Source organism: Nipponia nippon, unplaced genomic scaffold (assembly GCF_047370975.1).
Source record: "Nipponia nippon isolate SJK-2023a ecotype South Korea unplaced genomic scaffold, ASM4737097v1 scaffold_9, whole genome shotgun sequence".
Taxonomy (NCBI): domain Eukaryota; kingdom Metazoa; phylum Chordata; class Aves; order Pelecaniformes; family Threskiornithidae; genus Nipponia; species Nipponia nippon.
The window spans coordinates 20,594,384-20,612,212 of NW_028262413.1; the positions used below are offsets into that span (position 1 = coordinate 20,594,384).

At 39.8% G+C, this 17,829-nt stretch overlaps 2 protein-coding genes across 2 annotated transcripts in view; both read left to right on the top strand.

Annotated features, from left to right (window-relative positions):
- Nucleotides 1-17,829, top strand: part of IPPK (inositol-pentakisphosphate 2-kinase) — a 60,259-nt gene that overhangs the window by 3,028 nt on the left and 39,402 nt on the right. Inside the window, exon 3 of the mRNA XM_087744685.1 lies at nucleotides 7,830-7,886. Coding sequence (XP_087600811.1) covers nucleotides 7,854-7,886 — 33 coding nt within the window. The 5' untranslated portion in view covers nucleotides 7,830-7,853. The remainder of the gene's footprint in view (nucleotides 1-7,829; nucleotides 7,887-17,829) is intronic.
- Nucleotides 1,337-2,683, top strand: LOC148050165 (protein BTG1-like). Its single transcript, XM_087744007.1, has 2 exons — nucleotides 1,337-1,551; nucleotides 1,723-2,683. The coding sequence occupies exons 1-2, from the start codon at nucleotides 1,434-1,436 to the stop codon at nucleotides 2,073-2,075; spliced, it is 471 nt and encodes a 156-aa protein (XP_087600133.1). The 5' UTR covers nucleotides 1,337-1,433; the 3' UTR covers nucleotides 2,076-2,683.

A 17,829-nucleotide genomic window follows, 5' to 3' on the forward strand; every position in this document is an offset into this window, starting at 1 on the left:
GGAAAGCTTCTGTAAATTCTAAAGTTATGTTAAACTGGATCCTAGTAACAGCTAAAACACTAGCCAGAATGAGTTTTTTCTTCACACTTCTACTGATGAATGAGTACTATCTGGTCATCTCTAAATAGCAATAAAACTGGATCTAATTTTTAAAGGTCTGCAGACAATGGTTTTTCTTTTTCCTCCCTTTAACTCCCCGGGCATGGCTTTTGCAGCTGGTGAACTAGAGGTGGTGTCAGGCTCTTAAAGCTCAAGGAAGGTGAAAAAGATTAAGATGTGCAGTTGGGGAAACAAGGTATTGCTTAGTTTCCTCAAAGGTGGATCCCTCTGAATTCTAACAGAATTCAGTTTACTTAACTTGTGCATGTATTTTCAAGTGTGCCAAATTCCCAATCATTGCAGGTGAACAGGCTTTCAGAAGAAAACTGATGCTTTCTGGGCCACCTCTTTTCCTGAAAATGACCTCTAGGTTCTTGCACCACTGTTACTTCGCTATGCACAGAAACAGTTTTCAGTAAGGAGGGGATATCTTTAAAAAGTCTTTGCTGTTTTGTCATTTAAGAGCCTCTTGGCCTTGGGGTTGTATGTCTAAAAAGAGATGGCGAGGTATTTTTAGGTTTTGCTCATACTGGGCCTTGAGAAATGCGAGTGAAAAGGGCGCAAGGGGAGATAATCGTCATGTCTGCCTGGAGTGCTGCGATGGAGTGGATGTCCTGTGAGAGCGACTGCGGCAGCCGGGGTGGGAATCTGGTGCTCCAAGTGGGCAAGTGGAGGAATTCAGAGGAGTATGTTGCCGTCGAACCTGTAGATGCTGAGCAGGAAACCTGCATGTAACCTACTCCTCCTCTCTAGTTCTTCGCAGTCCAACAGGAGGAAACTCGAGAAATGGGGGGGCACAAGCGCTGGAGCCGAGCGCGGTCAGGGAGCGGCCGGCGCTCAGCGGGCGCAAGCGGCTGAGCCCGCGCGCGTGTGAGGCGGGACGCGAAGCCGGGCCGGCCGCTGGCCCGGCGGCGACTCGCGGCGCGGCTGGGCGAAGCCCAAGCGCGGCGCTCTGGGGCTGCGGCCGTCTCTCGCCGCTCCGCGCCCCGCCCGCTGGAGTCCCGGCCCGCCCCGCCGTGCCTCGCCCCGCCCCTCGGCGGGCAGGTCCCGCCCCTCCGCCAACAAAACAAACACGGCCCGGCCCCTGCGGCGGCCCAATGGCTGCCCGCCGTCTCCGGGGCCGCCCTGCCCCGCGCCCGCCGCCGCCAATGGGGCGCCGGCCTGCCCGCCGATGCGGGGGGCCGGGGCGGGGCGCCGCCGTGCGACGCGCCTGTTACGCGGCGCCGCCATTGGCCGGAGGCGCGGGGGCCGGGCCGGGGCGGGCGCGGCGGCGCTGGCAGGGGGCCGGGGCGGCGGTAGCGGCGGCGGGGAGGTGCGCGCCGGCCGGGGCGGCCATGAGGACCGAGATTTCCGTGGCGGCGGCGTTCATCACCCGCCTCCTGCGGGCCGCCGGCGGTATCGGCGAGGAGCAGCTGCGGTGCTTCCGGGAGTGTCTGCAGGAGGCGCTGCGCGGTGAGCGGGGGCGGTGGGGGGGCCGCCCTGGCCCGGCTCGGCCCGGCCCGGCCCGGCCGGTCGCCGCTGCCTCTGCCCCACGAGGGGTCCGGCGGAGCGCAGCCTCCGCGGGGCTGGATGGCGGTGGGGCTCCGGGGCCGCGGTAAAGCTCCTCTTTGTTCCCTCCCGCAGAGCACTACAAGCACCACTGGTTCCCCCTGGTGCCCTCCAAGGGCTCCGGGTACCGGTGCATTAGGATCAACCATAAGATGGACCCCTTGATAGGAAAGGCAGCCGGGATGATTGGACTGAGCCACGAGAGACTCTTCCAGCTCTTACCCAGCGAATTAACTCTTTGGGTCGACCCTTTCGAAGTGTCCTATCGCATAGGTGAAGATGGGTCTATCTGTGTCCTTTACGAAAGTCCCCAGCCTGGTGGGAAGACGACCAAACCGCTGGAGAGTAGGACCAGCTGTAAGGAGGAGTGGAGAATTGGCAGATCCAGCCCTTCCAAGAATTACAACATGATGACAGTTTCTAGTTAGAAATTGCTATTCCTTGTACAGCGATGTATGTATCCCAGTCTCATGGTAAACTTAGATGTGACTGAGATTTTTTTTTTTTTTTTTTTTTCCACCCTATAGTCATTGAAGTTGTACTCCCAAGTTCTTTGTGGCCAAGGGCTAATGTATAAAGCAGTTCTTTACACTGTATGTAACTTTTGTTACTGTAAATGCACTGTACAGTCAGTTGATTGTTTTACACATTTATATTTTCAAAGAATTTTGGCTATTTGTAATAAAAAGCAATATTGTAGCACTCTTTATGATGGATTTTAATTAAGATTAACACTTGCTAAAACATTCCTCAATTTGCAGAGCAATAACATGAAGCGGGTGGGAAACAGATCTAACAGGCTGCACATAAATCTTTCCAGTGACTTGTCCGCACAGACTTCTCTCAGGGTTGTTCAAGTTTGGCTGCAAGGCACAAATCACAAAAATAACTCTTACTTTTCCTTTTTCAAAGCATGCATTTATTTGAGGGCTGGATTCCATCATGCCCCAACATTTTGACAAAAAGAACTGGGGACTTTAGTTTGTCTTGTTATTTCTAGTTATTGGAGTAGAACAATAAAGACTTGCTCAAACTGCTTTTGACTTTGTCTGTTTTGTTCCGCCCCCCCCCCGGGCTTTTTACATTGCTCTCAAAGCTTACTCTGGCTATTTCTAATATAATCAGATAGCTTCACAGTTAGAAAGGTGTAGCTCTGAACATTGATGTTTTTTTCAGATCACCACAAAATGCTTAGTTTCAGTAAAGCTTGCTGGCTGTGTGTCTGAGTAGAGCTGAATGGTCTGTCTAGAATGTGGGTTTTTTTCAGTGTGTGCAAACTGAATGGCAGCAAAAGTACTCTTCTAACATTTGATCTATTGCAGACAATGTTTGACCTTATTGGGAAATGAAGTTTGCATTTAAAACTTAAACTTAAAACCATGTAGGAAGCCAGAGTGAAACATTGATCATCAATACTGTGTAACTACTTTGACTTCTGGAGGGTAAAAACTTGCCATTTCTGGTGTTATATTGAGTTCCTTCTCATTTTGTTAGTCTTTCTAATACTAGCTGGGTACAAGTTTATAAAAGTATCAGATACAGTGGATTTGATGTAACAACAAAACTTTCTGTTGCTGGTTTACATGGAGACACGTAGTACTGATATTCCAGTAAAGGATTCAATTTACAGATACTGTGACTCCTGTTCTAAGAAGCAGTAGTTTGTAATCTAGCTATAGGAGACTGTATAGTGTTTAGCATTGCTGTTTTTTTTGGTAGCCTGGTGTTCGAGCACAGTTGATACTTGATGAAAGAGAGCTTTTGTCTAGTGTTAGTACGTCAGAAAAAAAATATCTTGTGCTACGTCAATCACATGGTAAAACATACAGCAAAGGAAGGGGCAAGTCTGGGCAAACTGGAAAGGGTAGAACTCCAGCTTGTGTAAAGAGGGTTTTTTTTGTTTGTTTGCATTAGAAAAAGCTGTGGCTTGCTTCTTGCTGTTTGCCTTATTATCTTGGAGGCGGGCTTGTCTAGTAGTATTTGTTTAATCTGAATAAAATGTATAGTATAATTTTCTTAGTAATTAAAACTTTGTAAAAATTTTTTATGTGTTTCTAGTCTGTCGCTCTAATAAAGTTTCTGGGTTACTTTAACAAATGGATGTTAAAGGTCTTGTGGCAAATGGCTTTTTTTATTATACAAGGTTGAAAATCAGTTCTTGCAACATTGTTGTTTTCTCTTGGGGAGATATAAATCTTTTTTCTCTGCTAGAATTACCTGCACTGAATACTTATTTCCTTAGGACCTCTAAGGGACGCTTTTGACACATTTGTCAGTAACTGAACGGAATAACTTTAAATCTGCTAAGGGTGAAATGCTCTCTTTGATTAAATTTCATTTGAAAGATGATTTGCCTTGCTGCACGTTATATTAACAGCCTATCTGAAAAGATGTAGTATGAAGTTTTTAGCTTAACAGTGGATTTCACATAGCAGTAAACACTTAAAGTGGAATTAAAGATGACTTGGGACACAGGGTTTGATTTCCAGCTACTGGGTGTGGTTTGACATGAAGGAGGATACAGCAGGTTTTTCAGATGTTTTTTTCTTGCCTGGTATCTCTCAGTGTAAGAGTAGAGAAGAGCCTGGATTAATCCCAGCCATGGTGGTGAATTCTGTTGCTTTTTATTTATTAATCCTACCACATTCAGTGAGATATTTCATACATTATATAATATCATGTCTCAAGTGTGCTCTCTGCAAGTTTGATATTTATCATTGAACAGGACATTTTTATTAGTGTAATTCAAGTTCAATTTCAATTTCATGTAGTTAAGCTACAGGCATAGAGTTGAAGTTTCTCTGCAGACAAACAGGTGGAGGAGACTGGGGAGCTTGAAGAAAACCCACTGAAGCAAATAAAATACTTGAGCCACAAGTATATACACTGTAATACCTGTGACATCTAGAGCTACATTCCATTGCTTTAAAAAAATATCAAAGGCATGCTAACGGCACAAAGGCTGTTCTGAGGGAGTAGAGCTCTTGGTAGTAAGCCAGGGGGCTATTATTTGGAGGAGGTAAATAAAATTAACTTTGTATTTTCCCTGAAAGGTGATAAGTTTTGCGTTCTGCCATTGCAACAAACAAGCCAAAATCTTAATGTATGTAAAATGATGTACTTGTCACACAAGACTGACTGCATCTGATCAGTCATGATTTAGAACAGAATGGTTTGGCTTCTATAGGAAGAACTATTGCATGCTAGCCTTCTTGAAGCAGTAAAAATAGATGGAGGAAGGGTGTATTTGTTCTTATGCCTGTTTGTATGAGGATGGGTTAACTGATGGATAAGTGAAGCTGAAGGAAGAAATATTTATAGAGGAAAAGAACATACATTTGCCTGTTTCTCCAAAACATTGCCTTGCTGTGAAGACAATTAAATAACATTTGTCTTTCTGAGTTGTAAAATCCAAATGAGACAGAAGGTCCTGTTAGTTTATATAGCCTGACTGCTTATGAACTCTAATTCCTATATAAGTGCACCCCTGACTCATTATTTGCACCTAAGAATATAGATGTGTATAGTTTTGATCTGAAAATTTCAAGAGATAAGGGTATTATCCGTATTTTTTTCAGATTCTATTACCTTTAGTGTTAGGTAAGTTTAAATATGAAATTTGATATCTTTTTAAAGTTTAATTTCTAAACATTGGTATCCTTATTTCTTTATCCTCAGGATGAAAGAGCCTTTCTGTATGGCCTCTTGTATGCACTTTATACTGCGATCAAATTAAGTCTGCTTTTTATTTAACGTATTAAAAAGATTAAGCTTTTTTAAATTTGAGCATAAATAATTTTCTTTTAACTGGGATTTACATACATGCTTTCTGCAAACACTCATTCCATTTTTTTAATATGTGCATGAGAATGTGTTCTCAAGAAATGAGTGCAGTGAACCAACTGATGGTGATCACACCATTCCCACCGTTATTTGCTCTTCCACCACCACTGATGGTACTGTGACTTTCACTTCACTGAGAACAATGTAAAATTACTTCAGATCTAGCACTGACATAACTGCTAAATATGAGGTCTTTCACTTCACTCATTTTTAATTCACGTAATGCATTCTTCACTGTGTTATTTTTATTTTGTCTAGAATGCCATGTGTTTTAGGTGAAGTGCCTTATAAAAGCCTAAATAGTGTTGTTGCAATTATTTACACGAAGGACAAAACCCAGGTTCATTTAACAGGGTAGCTTTTCTATGAAACCATGTTGACTGGCATTAATGATATTGTTCTCCTTTTAATTATACTTCTTATTATGAAGTGAATGAATACTTCATTAGTTAACCTCCCTTTTACATTTAATCCATGATTAAAAGTGTTCTAACTCTCCTGCAATTATTAGTTGTTACTTTTTTTATATCGGGATACCTCCTCTGGAGAAATTTTTTAGTTATTCCCACATGCATTGGAGACAGACATTGGGGTCCTGCTGATATCCTAAGGCATTTCTCTTGAGTATTTTTCTAGACCTTGTGGTTATGTTTCTCCTTATGAAATCCTAACAACGATTATCTTGATATTATCTGTTTTAGTCATAACTATATTGGAAGTATTTCATTATGCTCATGTGTTATCTGCATTATCAAATACAGATAGTATTTATTGAACACTTAGAGCTTTTTGCCTTGCTTTAGCAATTTTACTGTCTTCATCTTTTCAGTACTAGAATTCATTTATGTGCTGATGTATCTTAAAATGTCATTGCCTTTGCATAGCTGTTTTTCTTAGCTATTTTAACCGTGGATTTTCCTTTCACATTTTTAGTTTCCTTCAGATTTTTTTTTACTTCACAGTAATCCACATATGTTGGCTTTTTTATGTTTCACTCTCCCCTCCCACTGGTATGGTAAGGGGTGTGACTCAGAACTCTGATCTCATCTTAATTTCTGCCTTATGCTGTATTGGTGTAGCATGACTACAGTCATCAGTTTGGCTTTGTGCGATTCCTCCAGGCTGATGCATATTGCTATAGCAGAGTGGGAAGACTTGTATTGTTGGGTTAATAGAGGCATTCTGGTTCTTGAGTAGTAAGGTTGATACTTTTTACTGTCACCACACTTACTTTTTATAAATTATTTTTTCTTGTGGTGCCAGAATCACTCTTGGTAATTTTTATGCTGTAAGAATAATAGGCCCATCTATTTTCATTGTTTTCTTGCTGGGGACTGAATTTATTCCAGTAATAACAAGTGATATTTTGCTTTCCATTATAAGGCTGTGTAAAATTTTCATTGAGAAGTAAACTGCTGATTTTAGCTTGTAATTTGGGTAACTTCTTGGGGGGGCAATATATTTTAATTGCAATGGAATTGCATGAAAGAATCATCTGCTTGGGAGAGTCACTTTGCACTGTAAGATTCAACTACCCCTCGTTTGCAATCAGTGTGACTAATAGGTCTCTTAAAAAGTGTCAGGAAGCAATGAGAATGCAAATTAAATTGTGATTTGTGAGAAACTTGGTTTTATCATTATTTTAAACTATTGGCCCCCAGATTATTGATGGTAATATTTGTATAGCCTCATTAGCAGAAGAAGCTACATAGTATCAGTTATTCTCCCCAGTGGTTCTTAAAAATCCAAAGAAACAAAAACTGTAAAAGATGATAAACATCTGTTCAGTTAAATTAAACAGCAAATCAGTCTTGAGCCACTGAAGGACAGAGTTGCAAATACCTCTCCTGATAAAATAATTCTGTTGTCCTTTAGTTGGAAGAAGGAAAATTATATCACAAAATGGTTCTATAATGTTTCAAGCAAACCCCTTGTGCTAAATAAATACCCAGCTTAGAAAAATAAGTTCGTAATCCTGGAGATATGACAAGTATGAAAGTTCATCTTTGAAACGGAACACATTTTTAAAAGAAAAATGCATGTATGAAAGTATAAATGTGGTCTTTGTAGATGCTGTGATGCAGTGGCTTTGAATGTGAACTTTCTAGAGCATAAACACTTACGAACTTTATTTGTAGTTCAGTAGCAGTAAGTACAATCAACTTCATAAAGCAGTTTTTACTATAGAGTTTTTGAGACTGCAGTATGATGTAGTGTAGTATGATGATGCAGTGTAGAGCCCAGTCATGCACACTGTTGTTAAATTGATCATCTTACACAGCTGACATTAGTGACTTTGGCTTCAGATGACTGATATGACTTCTGTGTACCATTCCCAGGATTGTTTGCTACATGAATGAAGAATGAACAAACACGCAAGAAAACTGAGGAAAAAGGTAGGTTGTACCAGAAAATACCTTTTTAACTGTCTGAACACTGAGTCCTGATTGTTTCAGTAGTTCTAGGTAGTCAGAAGAGAATGTTGCACAGAAGTAAGGTCGTTGTATCATCAAACTACTAAACTTCATTTTACGCTGAGTGCCAACATGGAACTCTTTCTTCCACTGGGGCTCTGAGGAGGAAAGGAACTTGGCTGTTATTTATAAATACTTACGAATATTCACAAACACTTAGAAATTATGTTATTTGCAAGAACTAAGCTTTATTTCGCATGCTGCATATAGGTGAGTAAAATACTAATGAGTATTCCTAGTGTACAACATCTTTATATGCAATTCTATTTTAATAACCATACATATGTATGAATATGCAATTGACATTTTGCACTAGTCCCCTACACATTATTTATACAGCATCATTAGCATCAAAACAGCGTTATGTGAATGTTTCTGTTGCAAATGTGCAACCTGAGGGTTAGATTTGCATAAAGGCACATGGAGGAGTGATGGAAAAGAATATAAACTACATTGGTTTATGCTTTTATGTATTCTTGGAATGGATTACAACAAAAGCTGGCCCCTTAGACTTGCCTTCTCTTACTCTGTGAATTTGGATTATCGTGTGTTGTTAGGAAGACTATTTCTAAGGTTGCAGCAGTATAAATGAAAACGGAAAGAATTCTTCTAATATGTATGATGAGATAACATTTTATTTAGTGCTCAAAATAGCGTGTTACTCACACAAATACTTTCTTCCAGGAAGTATGCTGTTTTTTTTTTTTCTGGATATACCAGAGGTCATCAAATGCATGTCTTGCTTGACTGCATGTTAAAGGTTGATACAAGGGTTTTGTCAAAGGGTTTTTCCTCTGGGGGAGGAAAAAGATGTATAGATGTGTTGGGAGAGGGTTGTCTTGTTCTTTTTGCCTCACAGTGTGATGGGCTGATACTGAAACTGAAGGCATTAAGTATTTTGATGTAGATCGTGAGCTATTTTTTCAAGTGGTTGAAGTATGCATGCTAAGACATCAGTCAAGAGTAATTGAATATGTACTTGAATTTAGTAGTAGTGCTGAACATTTAATGTGGAATTAGGGATTTTGATGGATGGAGGTTTTACTGAACAAAATTAATTCAGAATCATGGACTGCAGTGTTCATGGAACACTTGATTTTATCATTAGTCTTTTCAGTAAATGATGTTTAGCTAGTATCTCTGACAGTCTTCACTATTTTTTTTTTTCAATGACTCAGTGCTACATATTTTAAGTAAGAGAAAGTTGTTGCTTCTATAGAAGTCAGTAGAATTACTCCCATGTTTAACATCAAAAGCCGTTTGACTCAGGCCTAGATGAACATTTCAAGCGCTTGCAGTGTTTAACTGAGTCCTGTGTATTAACTTCACGGAGCTCATTTTAGTTTCTGAAGTATCAAATGAAGGTTTAATTGTAGCTGAAATCTTAGCTGTTCTGTCTGTGAGTCATTTCACAAAAGAAAATAATTTGTCTGTGTTAAGAGCGTCACAACTATATGTGTACGCTATATGTCTTGATGGTATATTCACGGAAAGCTGTGTGTATTTTCTAAAATAAACAGATATTTATCTTTTTTTTACCCACAAGCCTTTAACATTGATTCTTTTTCTGAATGTGTTCTAAAACACTGAACATTAAACACTCCATGGAATGAAAACTGAAATAAGAAGTCTGGGAGCAAAAGTTTGCTGAAGTTACAGGGCTTCTTTTTAGCTGTGATCCGGAGTAACCTGTGTATCTATCTCACTTTATGTGACTAGAAATCAGAAGAAAAGCACTTACAAGACAACTTCTTGTTGCCCTCTCCTCCTCCCTTCTTACATTTCAGTGGTTTCTCTGTCCTTCAAATAATCTTTTCTCATTAAATTTGCTAAACCTTTGCATCGACATGAAATGAAAAGAGATTAAAGCTCGTTTATTGGCAAACACTATGTCTTGACAACAAACGTAAGAATTGGAATAGTAACCAGCACTGGATTAAAAAGGGAAGATTAATCCAGAGCTTTTATGAGGCATTTCTTTCCAGCCTTATTACAGCTCTTTTGTTTTTGTACCAGATTGGCAAGTGTAATACTATACTGCAATGTACCTTTTGTATTTTGTTCTTAGCAGCAATAGTACTTTAAATGACCTGGAAGTTACTTTTGCAAAGAGAATTATCTGTTCCAGTTTCGCTTCACAAGGATCCATAGTTGAGAATATTGAGATCTGGGATCAGCTTTGTTAACTAAGTGGGGGGCACGAACAATTACGCTTTTGAAAAAAGCTACCTGTAACATATTCAGCATATCAGACGGGATCCTAAAAAGCCATATACATTTTTTTTCTGTACCTTCTGCTAATATGTTTTAGAATATTTGCATTTTTTACGGCAGTTGTTTCCTTTGGTGATTACTTCAATATTTCTGAAGATTGGATTTTTTGGGGTAGCAGTGCTGGGTTATTGTTCTTCTAGTAACATATCTCCTGGTGTGGTTCATTGCCTATAAACTAATTATTTAACATGTTGCTGTGATGAACTGCATATTATTTCTACTGCTTCAGATGCCTAACTAAACAAATTAAAGCTGGAGTTCCATTTTCAGCAACAGCATCTAAGCTTTATGTCTGTATCTACAGCTAGTTTTATTCTTACTTAAAACTGCCAGTGAATTAGTAGCCCTAAAATACATCCTTTGGTCTTTTCCCTAGTAAGTCTTTTTTCATTTATAATACAGTTGTCTCCTGTTTCATGCTTTTGGTTTCCAATTCACCCGGTATCAGTACAGGCTGGGGGATGAAGGGATTGAGAGCAGCCCTGAGGAGAAGGGCTTGGGAGTACTGATAGCTGAAAAGCTGGACATGAGCCGGCAATGTGCTCTCACAGCCCAGAAAGCCAACCATACCCTGGGCTGCATCAAAAGAAGCGTGGCCAGCAGGTCGAGGGAGGGGATTCTGCCCCTCTACTCTGCTCTGGTGAGACCCCACCTGGAGTCCTACATCCAGCTCTGGGGTCCTCAGCACAGGAAGGACGTGGACCTGTTGGAGAGGGTCCAGAGGAGGCCCACAAAAATGATCAGAGGGATGGAGCACCTCTGCTATGAGGAAAGGCTGAAAGAGTTGGGGTTGTTCAGCCTGGAGAAGAGAAGGCTGCAGGGAGACCTCATTGCGGCCTTTCAATGCTTAAAGGGGGCCTGCAAGAAAGATGGGGATAGTCTTTTTAGCAAGGCCAATAGAGATACGACAAAGGGTGATGGTTTTAAACTAAAAGAGGTTAGATTCAGACTAGATATAATGAAGAAATTTTTCACGATGAGGCTGGTGAAACACTGGAACAGGTTGCCCAGAGAGGTGGTAGATGCCCCATCCTTAGAAACATTCAAGGCCAGGCTGGATGGGGCTCTGAGCAACCTGCTCTAGTTGTAGCTGTCCCTGCCAGTTGCAGGGGGGATGGACTAGACGACCTTTAAAGGTCCCTTCCATCCCAAAGCATTCTGTGATTCTATGATTTTTTTTTTCCACAAGTATATGCTGAAGTCTTTAATTGGCATTTGATTATCTTTTTGTTTGAAATTAAATTAATTTCTCTTATCTTTCCCTCTATCCCCACAAAATTTTTAAGTGGTCTTTTAATATCTGAATTCATGAGGTTGTAGTCAAATTGTTCTCTGGGTTTTCCAGTATTCTTCTTTCTTATGTGTGTCACATCAGTGATGACTTTCACCTTCTCCCACCAACATTTTTCAGTAATTGTTGAATGTTTTCCTCGTTTCAGAGGAATGGGAGGCCCATCACCTAAAAAGATAGTGTTTTTTATATAGAACATGTAAAGGGTTACCATTTACATGTTATAATCCTGTGTTCTGACAAATATTTCACTGTGCTGCAGAAAAATGGAGGAACTGAAAAACTTTCACGGAAAATCTGCAGGTAGTTGCCCCTTTTGTAAGAAGACAAAGCTGAGCTTACTTTTTAATGATTAACAGTCCTGGGGGAAAATTTTTTTCTACCTTCATGCTTTATTTGTGGAGCTATTGTTTGCATCTTTGTTTATACTTTTTGGAAGAGGAACTATGTTTAGTGTTTTATGTAATCCACTTGGTGCCTTTGTAGACATCTCAATATAAAAACAAATAAAACAGTAGGTCAGTGTTCTTTCTCTCACACATTATATAAACTCCCCATTCATATAAAAAGGTTCCTGTGTATTTGTTTTAATTTAAATGACTTATCAGTAACACTTCTTTTATTTTAGACATCATGTTTGGAATGTTTGCTTTAGGAAATTGGTTGCAGAAGAATAGTTACTTTTGGTAAATGTAAATTTTTGGTGAAGGTAAATATTTGTGAGAACCAAAGATTCTAGTACCTCATTTCTGCTAGAGCTAAAATATCTATGAAATCAAATGGGTATTTTAAGTTGGCAGTAATATGAAGGAGTGGGCCTGAAAATTTGATAGCAAGAAGGGACAATTTATCATGCGTCATGGTCTAAAAGAACAGTATGATGCTTGTGAAAGTTTGCTGTCGTTTCACTTTACTCCTAGTATGTACATGGACATGCCTGTCTTTTGAAGATCTTGTGCATATCCTCAACATCTTGTAAAGCTTATCTGTGTACACAGATAACAAAAAATAACAAAGCTACACCATACTGTTGTTCTAGAATACGATATAGCAAGAATACTCCAGCAGAAAGGAAAATATATCTCATTAAGTACAGCACCTTTGGTTATGAAATAAAACATCAGTTCTAAAATCTACTGTTAGGAAGAGAAAATTCCTGATAGATCAATCTGTATGTGTGTATTTTTTTTCTGTTAGCTCTTCGCTCTGTCATTGTGTTCCAATGATCTCTTGTTTCTGTAAAGTGATAATGCGTAAGCAGGATTACTTGGCATTCAGCTGGAATGTGGTGGTGTTGCTCTTGCAAAGTATCCCCTGCAGAAAGAGCCCAATGTGGTAAAGTGATGCTTGTAGGCAGATAAGGGGAGGGGGTGGGAGACAGAGGTGATGGGGAGTAAAAGTGACCAGGAAATTCAGACTCTTCTTAAAATTCAGAAGGGCCCTTGGGAAATGTTTATGAACTGGAAGGAATACATTTGGGGGAAGGCTAAAAGCTTAGAGGATAAGGTCCATGTGTTTGTCCTTTTACTTTGAATGATCATAGAGTGATCCTTATACATGGATCTTCTAATAAATAATTTTTACACCTCTCAGGGATTCCGAGTTGTCCAAGAAGGTTAATATACGTATAGCTATACAGAGTACAGATAAGTACTGGTTAGGCTGTGTTCCTTTTTTGAATAAATGCTGCGAGCAACTTCTGGTGAGTCAGATTTTGGCGGGTAACACAGGTTGTTCCTGACAGGGCATTTTTTTCTTTTGAATCAATGTGGATCTAGTCTCCTGAGGAGCCTCCTGTAAGGGCTCTTTACACAATTGTGTTTAATAGTGTCATGCCCTTGATAAAGAATTAGTCATGGTATGATTTTCACATCATAATAGATTATGTTCTAGGACTAATCTCTGAAATGCAGTTTGCATGCAAAAATAACACTTCAGGCTTATGGCCTTTGATATCCTGCACATTTCTCATTTTATTTGCTTCTGTTTTCCTTTCTTCCACTTTTTAAGTGTATCTTTATAACTGCCATCTGTATGCTCATTCCTATTTTAAGTTTATCTTTTTGTTTGTTTCCATCGACTTTTAACCACTTCCTGTGCATTGAAGGTCTCCCATCTGAGCATAGACATTGAAATAGAGTGGCCTGACTTTTGAAGTGTTAAGTGAATGCAGAACCTTCTGATTTGAATGGAAACTGGAACCAATCAGCCCTTTGAAAATGAATGAGATCAGACTTGTCTAAAGGAAGTATGGAATTGTGAAGCCAAAGTAATTTAAGTAACCTGAGTGACCCATGTTCTTTAAAATAGTTTCTGCAATCCAGATAATGGAATAATGACAGAATCATTATAGCTTTAACTTTGGCAAAACCAAATTATATTAACTTTAGATCAGTATCGTGAGGGAACATGAGGTTAACAGACTACACAGGGATATGGAAAATACTTACGCATAGGATCCCCTGGCTTTGGCAAGTAAGGAAACCTGTCTGTAAGACACATAACAGCAATAAAGGTCATGACCAGTTGTTTGGAAAGGTAGAAGAGGGACAGCCTGCAGGAGGGGAGAAGCACGGTGGATTCATCTGTAGGTGCACTTGTACCTGGCCTTGTACCTTGCATTGGTGACTTAACTCCCTGGCTTGACCTTGGACTGCCTCATCGCTACAGATGGCCTGGCAATCACCAGCTTGGGCCATCCCTGCTCACTGTCACCAGACCTGCTCTGCTCCTCTTGCTCAGATGCTGTAGGAGTGCACCCCTTAATGCTGTGCCTTGCTGGGGTGCCTTGTTGTCACCCTGGCTCCTGGCTAACCTTCCCTTGCAGAGCAGCCACTCTTGCTTGCTCCCTGACTGCTGCAGCACAGCTGGGGCAGGGGCAAGGGCCTGAGCTGATGTGCAGCTCCTGAGCCACCAGCAAAGGTCCAGCTGTGGCTTCTCGCAGCTGTACCTCACCAGGCTTATCCACCAGATCCATGGTCACACAGCTGTGCTGTATCAGAGCTGCACCTAAGCTCCTGTGGGGCTGGGGAGAGCTTGCAGAGGAGGATCACAGAGAAAGATGGGGGGGAGGCTGGTCAGAGGTGTTACAGCCTGTCGATGGGCTCAGGGCCCTGAGTGCAGTTTAGCTGTAAGAGCAGGTGAGGAGGAAGGGATACTTTAAGAATATAGGTAGGTAACTGTTGTTTTTCTTTTTTTGCTGCTGTTCTTGTTTTTTAAATGAATGTTGTAAGAATACTGAGACTGCAAAGTCAGTCACTCTGATGTCAACATTAATATTACATGTGTACATCAGCAGAAGTTTAGATTTTAATCTCATTGAGACTAAAAAGACAGCAAAAGATACATCCTTAACTTCAGGGTGACCTGTTATCCCATACTGTTTCCCACGAAATTCACCACGATTGTTTCAATGCTAATGCTTCTTAACGAAAAGTGTAATCTTTAATGAGATAAACCAGCATATTTTTCAATAATCTTCTTTCAGAAGTTTTTAAAATTAACTTTTTAAACAAAAAAGGAACAGCAAAAATCTCCATCAAACACTTCTGTTTGAAATGAATAGTGCCATGGAATAGCTGACCAGCAACACTATGAAGTTTCAGTAAAATTACAAGAAACTTAAAACTAAATAATGGGAAATGTTTGAGCAATCTGTTTGGATGTGTCTGTCTATATTAATGAACAGGAGCTAGAAAGTAGATTCAGAGCTTCTCCTTTTAATGAATTATCTAGGATTGCCAATAATCTGAGGAGTGTGTGCACATGTTTTTGCTGCTGCTATACTATATAGTGCAACAGCAAAAAACCCCAAAACCCAATCCTGTAGATTTGACTGTATGAGGTATGGGAGATGTAAGTCGTGGAGAGGAAAAAAAAAAAAAAAGGCAAGTATTAAACTATGGGTAGACACCTGATAGTATCTCCTCAAACCAGCAGATGAGGCTGTTTCCCATTACATCTAGTTTGCAACACTGTAAACCCCTGGAAACCTGTAACTGTGTGACAGACAAAGTATTAATATTCATCAATTGAGTTCTTAGAGAAGAGCAATTTAGAGTTCTTATTTTTATCATCAGTGCTGCTTTTCAGACGCATCCAGAAGTAAAGTAGATCAAGCAATTATGTGAACAGCATTTAACTTCCTTTTTGCAGTTCAAAGTGAGAAAATGGAAAACCAGCGCATTTTGTTTATACAAAAATATACGTACCTTGCAATATGTAGTTTTGAGATTTACCAATCTCTTTCTGTCTCTCTTGCTCTCTGTCTGATATTGATAGATTTGCTTTGTAAAACATTCTGCTCCTGGAGCCTCATGAACCAAATCATATTTAAAAAAACCTCCAACAAATGTTTGCGTTCATTACTTTTCCTGCTTTTGTCAGATTAACTCCTCTTTCCAGATACTTATTTCTAGCTGGGGGACAAATATTATCATTTACATTATTTTTGGTCTGCCTGCTGTCTTTGTTTTGTGTTGGGTAGCAAGATTGCTCTAATGGATTTTACAATTATGTTTCCAGTAGCTACAAGTATATCTTTTGTCACTGATCTTTAATTGTAATTAACTGTCTGTCTCCAGGTGTGATTTTGCAAATGTCTTTTTTTTGCCCTCTAACTTAGTATCACTGATTCATAAATAGGTTCAAAACCAGCTATCAAGTAGAACATCAAAGTATATTTTTTAAATTTATACATTCATGCCACATGGATTTGTACCTTCCAAGGTGCCAAGCCTTGTGTAAGAAGGGGCTTTGCTGTTCTTTGGGCCTGATTCCATTCTAAGAAGTGTAGAATTGATCCAGAATTTATGCTCACTCAGTCATCTTAAATTTAATTCCTCAAAAAGCTTGACTTGAGAGATACAGAGCATCTCTATATATTTTGGTATATTTATTTTCCTGTCATTGTTAGGAATAGTTCTTCTTTTCCAAGCAACTTGGATTTTTTTTTTCCAGAAATCTATTGGAAAGGTGTGAGATGTATACTCGTTAGTCATATTTATGCTCTTGTTCCAAGTGAGATACTTTTATACAGATTTTTATTGCAATGGATATTGTTTGACACTTAGTTGGCAAACATTCAGTCAGGAAGAGCTCATAATCACTTGTTAAATATCTACTTCGTTCCATCTTAATCAAGAGAATTGTAGCTTTTCACCTTTGAAATAGCTGTTATAAATCAATAAAGCATGCTTCAGTGGCATGCTTTATCACTGATACTCTGATAATGCAGATCACTTCAACTCTCTTAACATGGGTAGATCTAGCAGTAAAGGGGTGGCAGAAATCTGTTTTTTATGGGGGAGGGAAAAAAAAACCCACAAAAAAAATCAAAGAAAGAAACCAACCCAAAAAACCTGTAAGTGACAGCTCATGGACTGCTCAATGAATGATAAGAGTTCTCTCTCCCAAAACATTTATTTGGTGATGTGCTTTCTACTGCTTTTTCAGAGCACACCAAGAAATATTTGTTCATTCTGTGCGTTTTCTTCTTTCCTTGAATGGCCCCCCAAACGTTCATCCTGCTAGGAGGTTCTGCAGCGCTGCTAAAAGCACATTTTCATAACCAGCTTAATCTGGTCTGAGAAAGAGCTAGCAACAAGGTGGCTAATCCTGCACCCCCCCACAGGTTTTGGTTGTGTTCCCATTCCTTCTTTAATGATGGCTGGAGGACTCGTGTGGCTATGCAATGTGTCACACTGGTAAAAAAAAAAAAAAAAAAATATCACCTGAAAAAACCTGACCATTCATTTAATGAATAATCTGCTCTAACATGCCACATGGGTGTAAATGTGCTCAGGGCAACGCAAAGAGAACAAGATCACCCTTTTGAGATAGCATAGTATTTACATTAGCTTCTCTGCTTGTGAAACTGCACTGTATCTGTGTTTATGTATTGGAGATGACAGATAATCTGAGGTTTAAAATTTGAGAAAATGTTTCTTGACAATATAGGTTCTGTTTATTGATTTCCATTGTGATGATTCCAGTAAACTGGGTTCTTCATGGGAGTTGTTCAGGGGTGGGGAGCATTCATTTTGTGTGCTGCTATTTGAATACAGAGATCTCTCCAAAATTATTAGCACTACAGTCAATAAAATGTGGTGTGTGTGAATTTAAGGAATTGTGTCTTTTAAAGTATTTGATAGCTGTGTCAGGGAACATATATCTGAATTTATCACTAAGTGTACAAAAGAAACTGCTGCTCAGTCCTTCTGTACCATCCCTGGCTATTGTTACGCAGTTTGGTGTTTCTGGGTATAAGCTGAAACGTAACGTGTGACCAGTTTACATTAA

Bases quoted from the DNA above. Each gene is read 5' to 3' on its own strand.
- LOC148050165 (XM_087744007.1), top strand. From the start codon at position 1,434: ATGAGGACCGAGATTTCCGTGGCGGCGGCGTTCATCACCCGCCTCCTG. The intron at 1,552-1,722 runs GTGAGCGGGGGC...TCCCTCCCGCAG, and splicing joins TCTGCAGGAGGCGCTGCGCG to AGCACTACAAGCACCACTGG.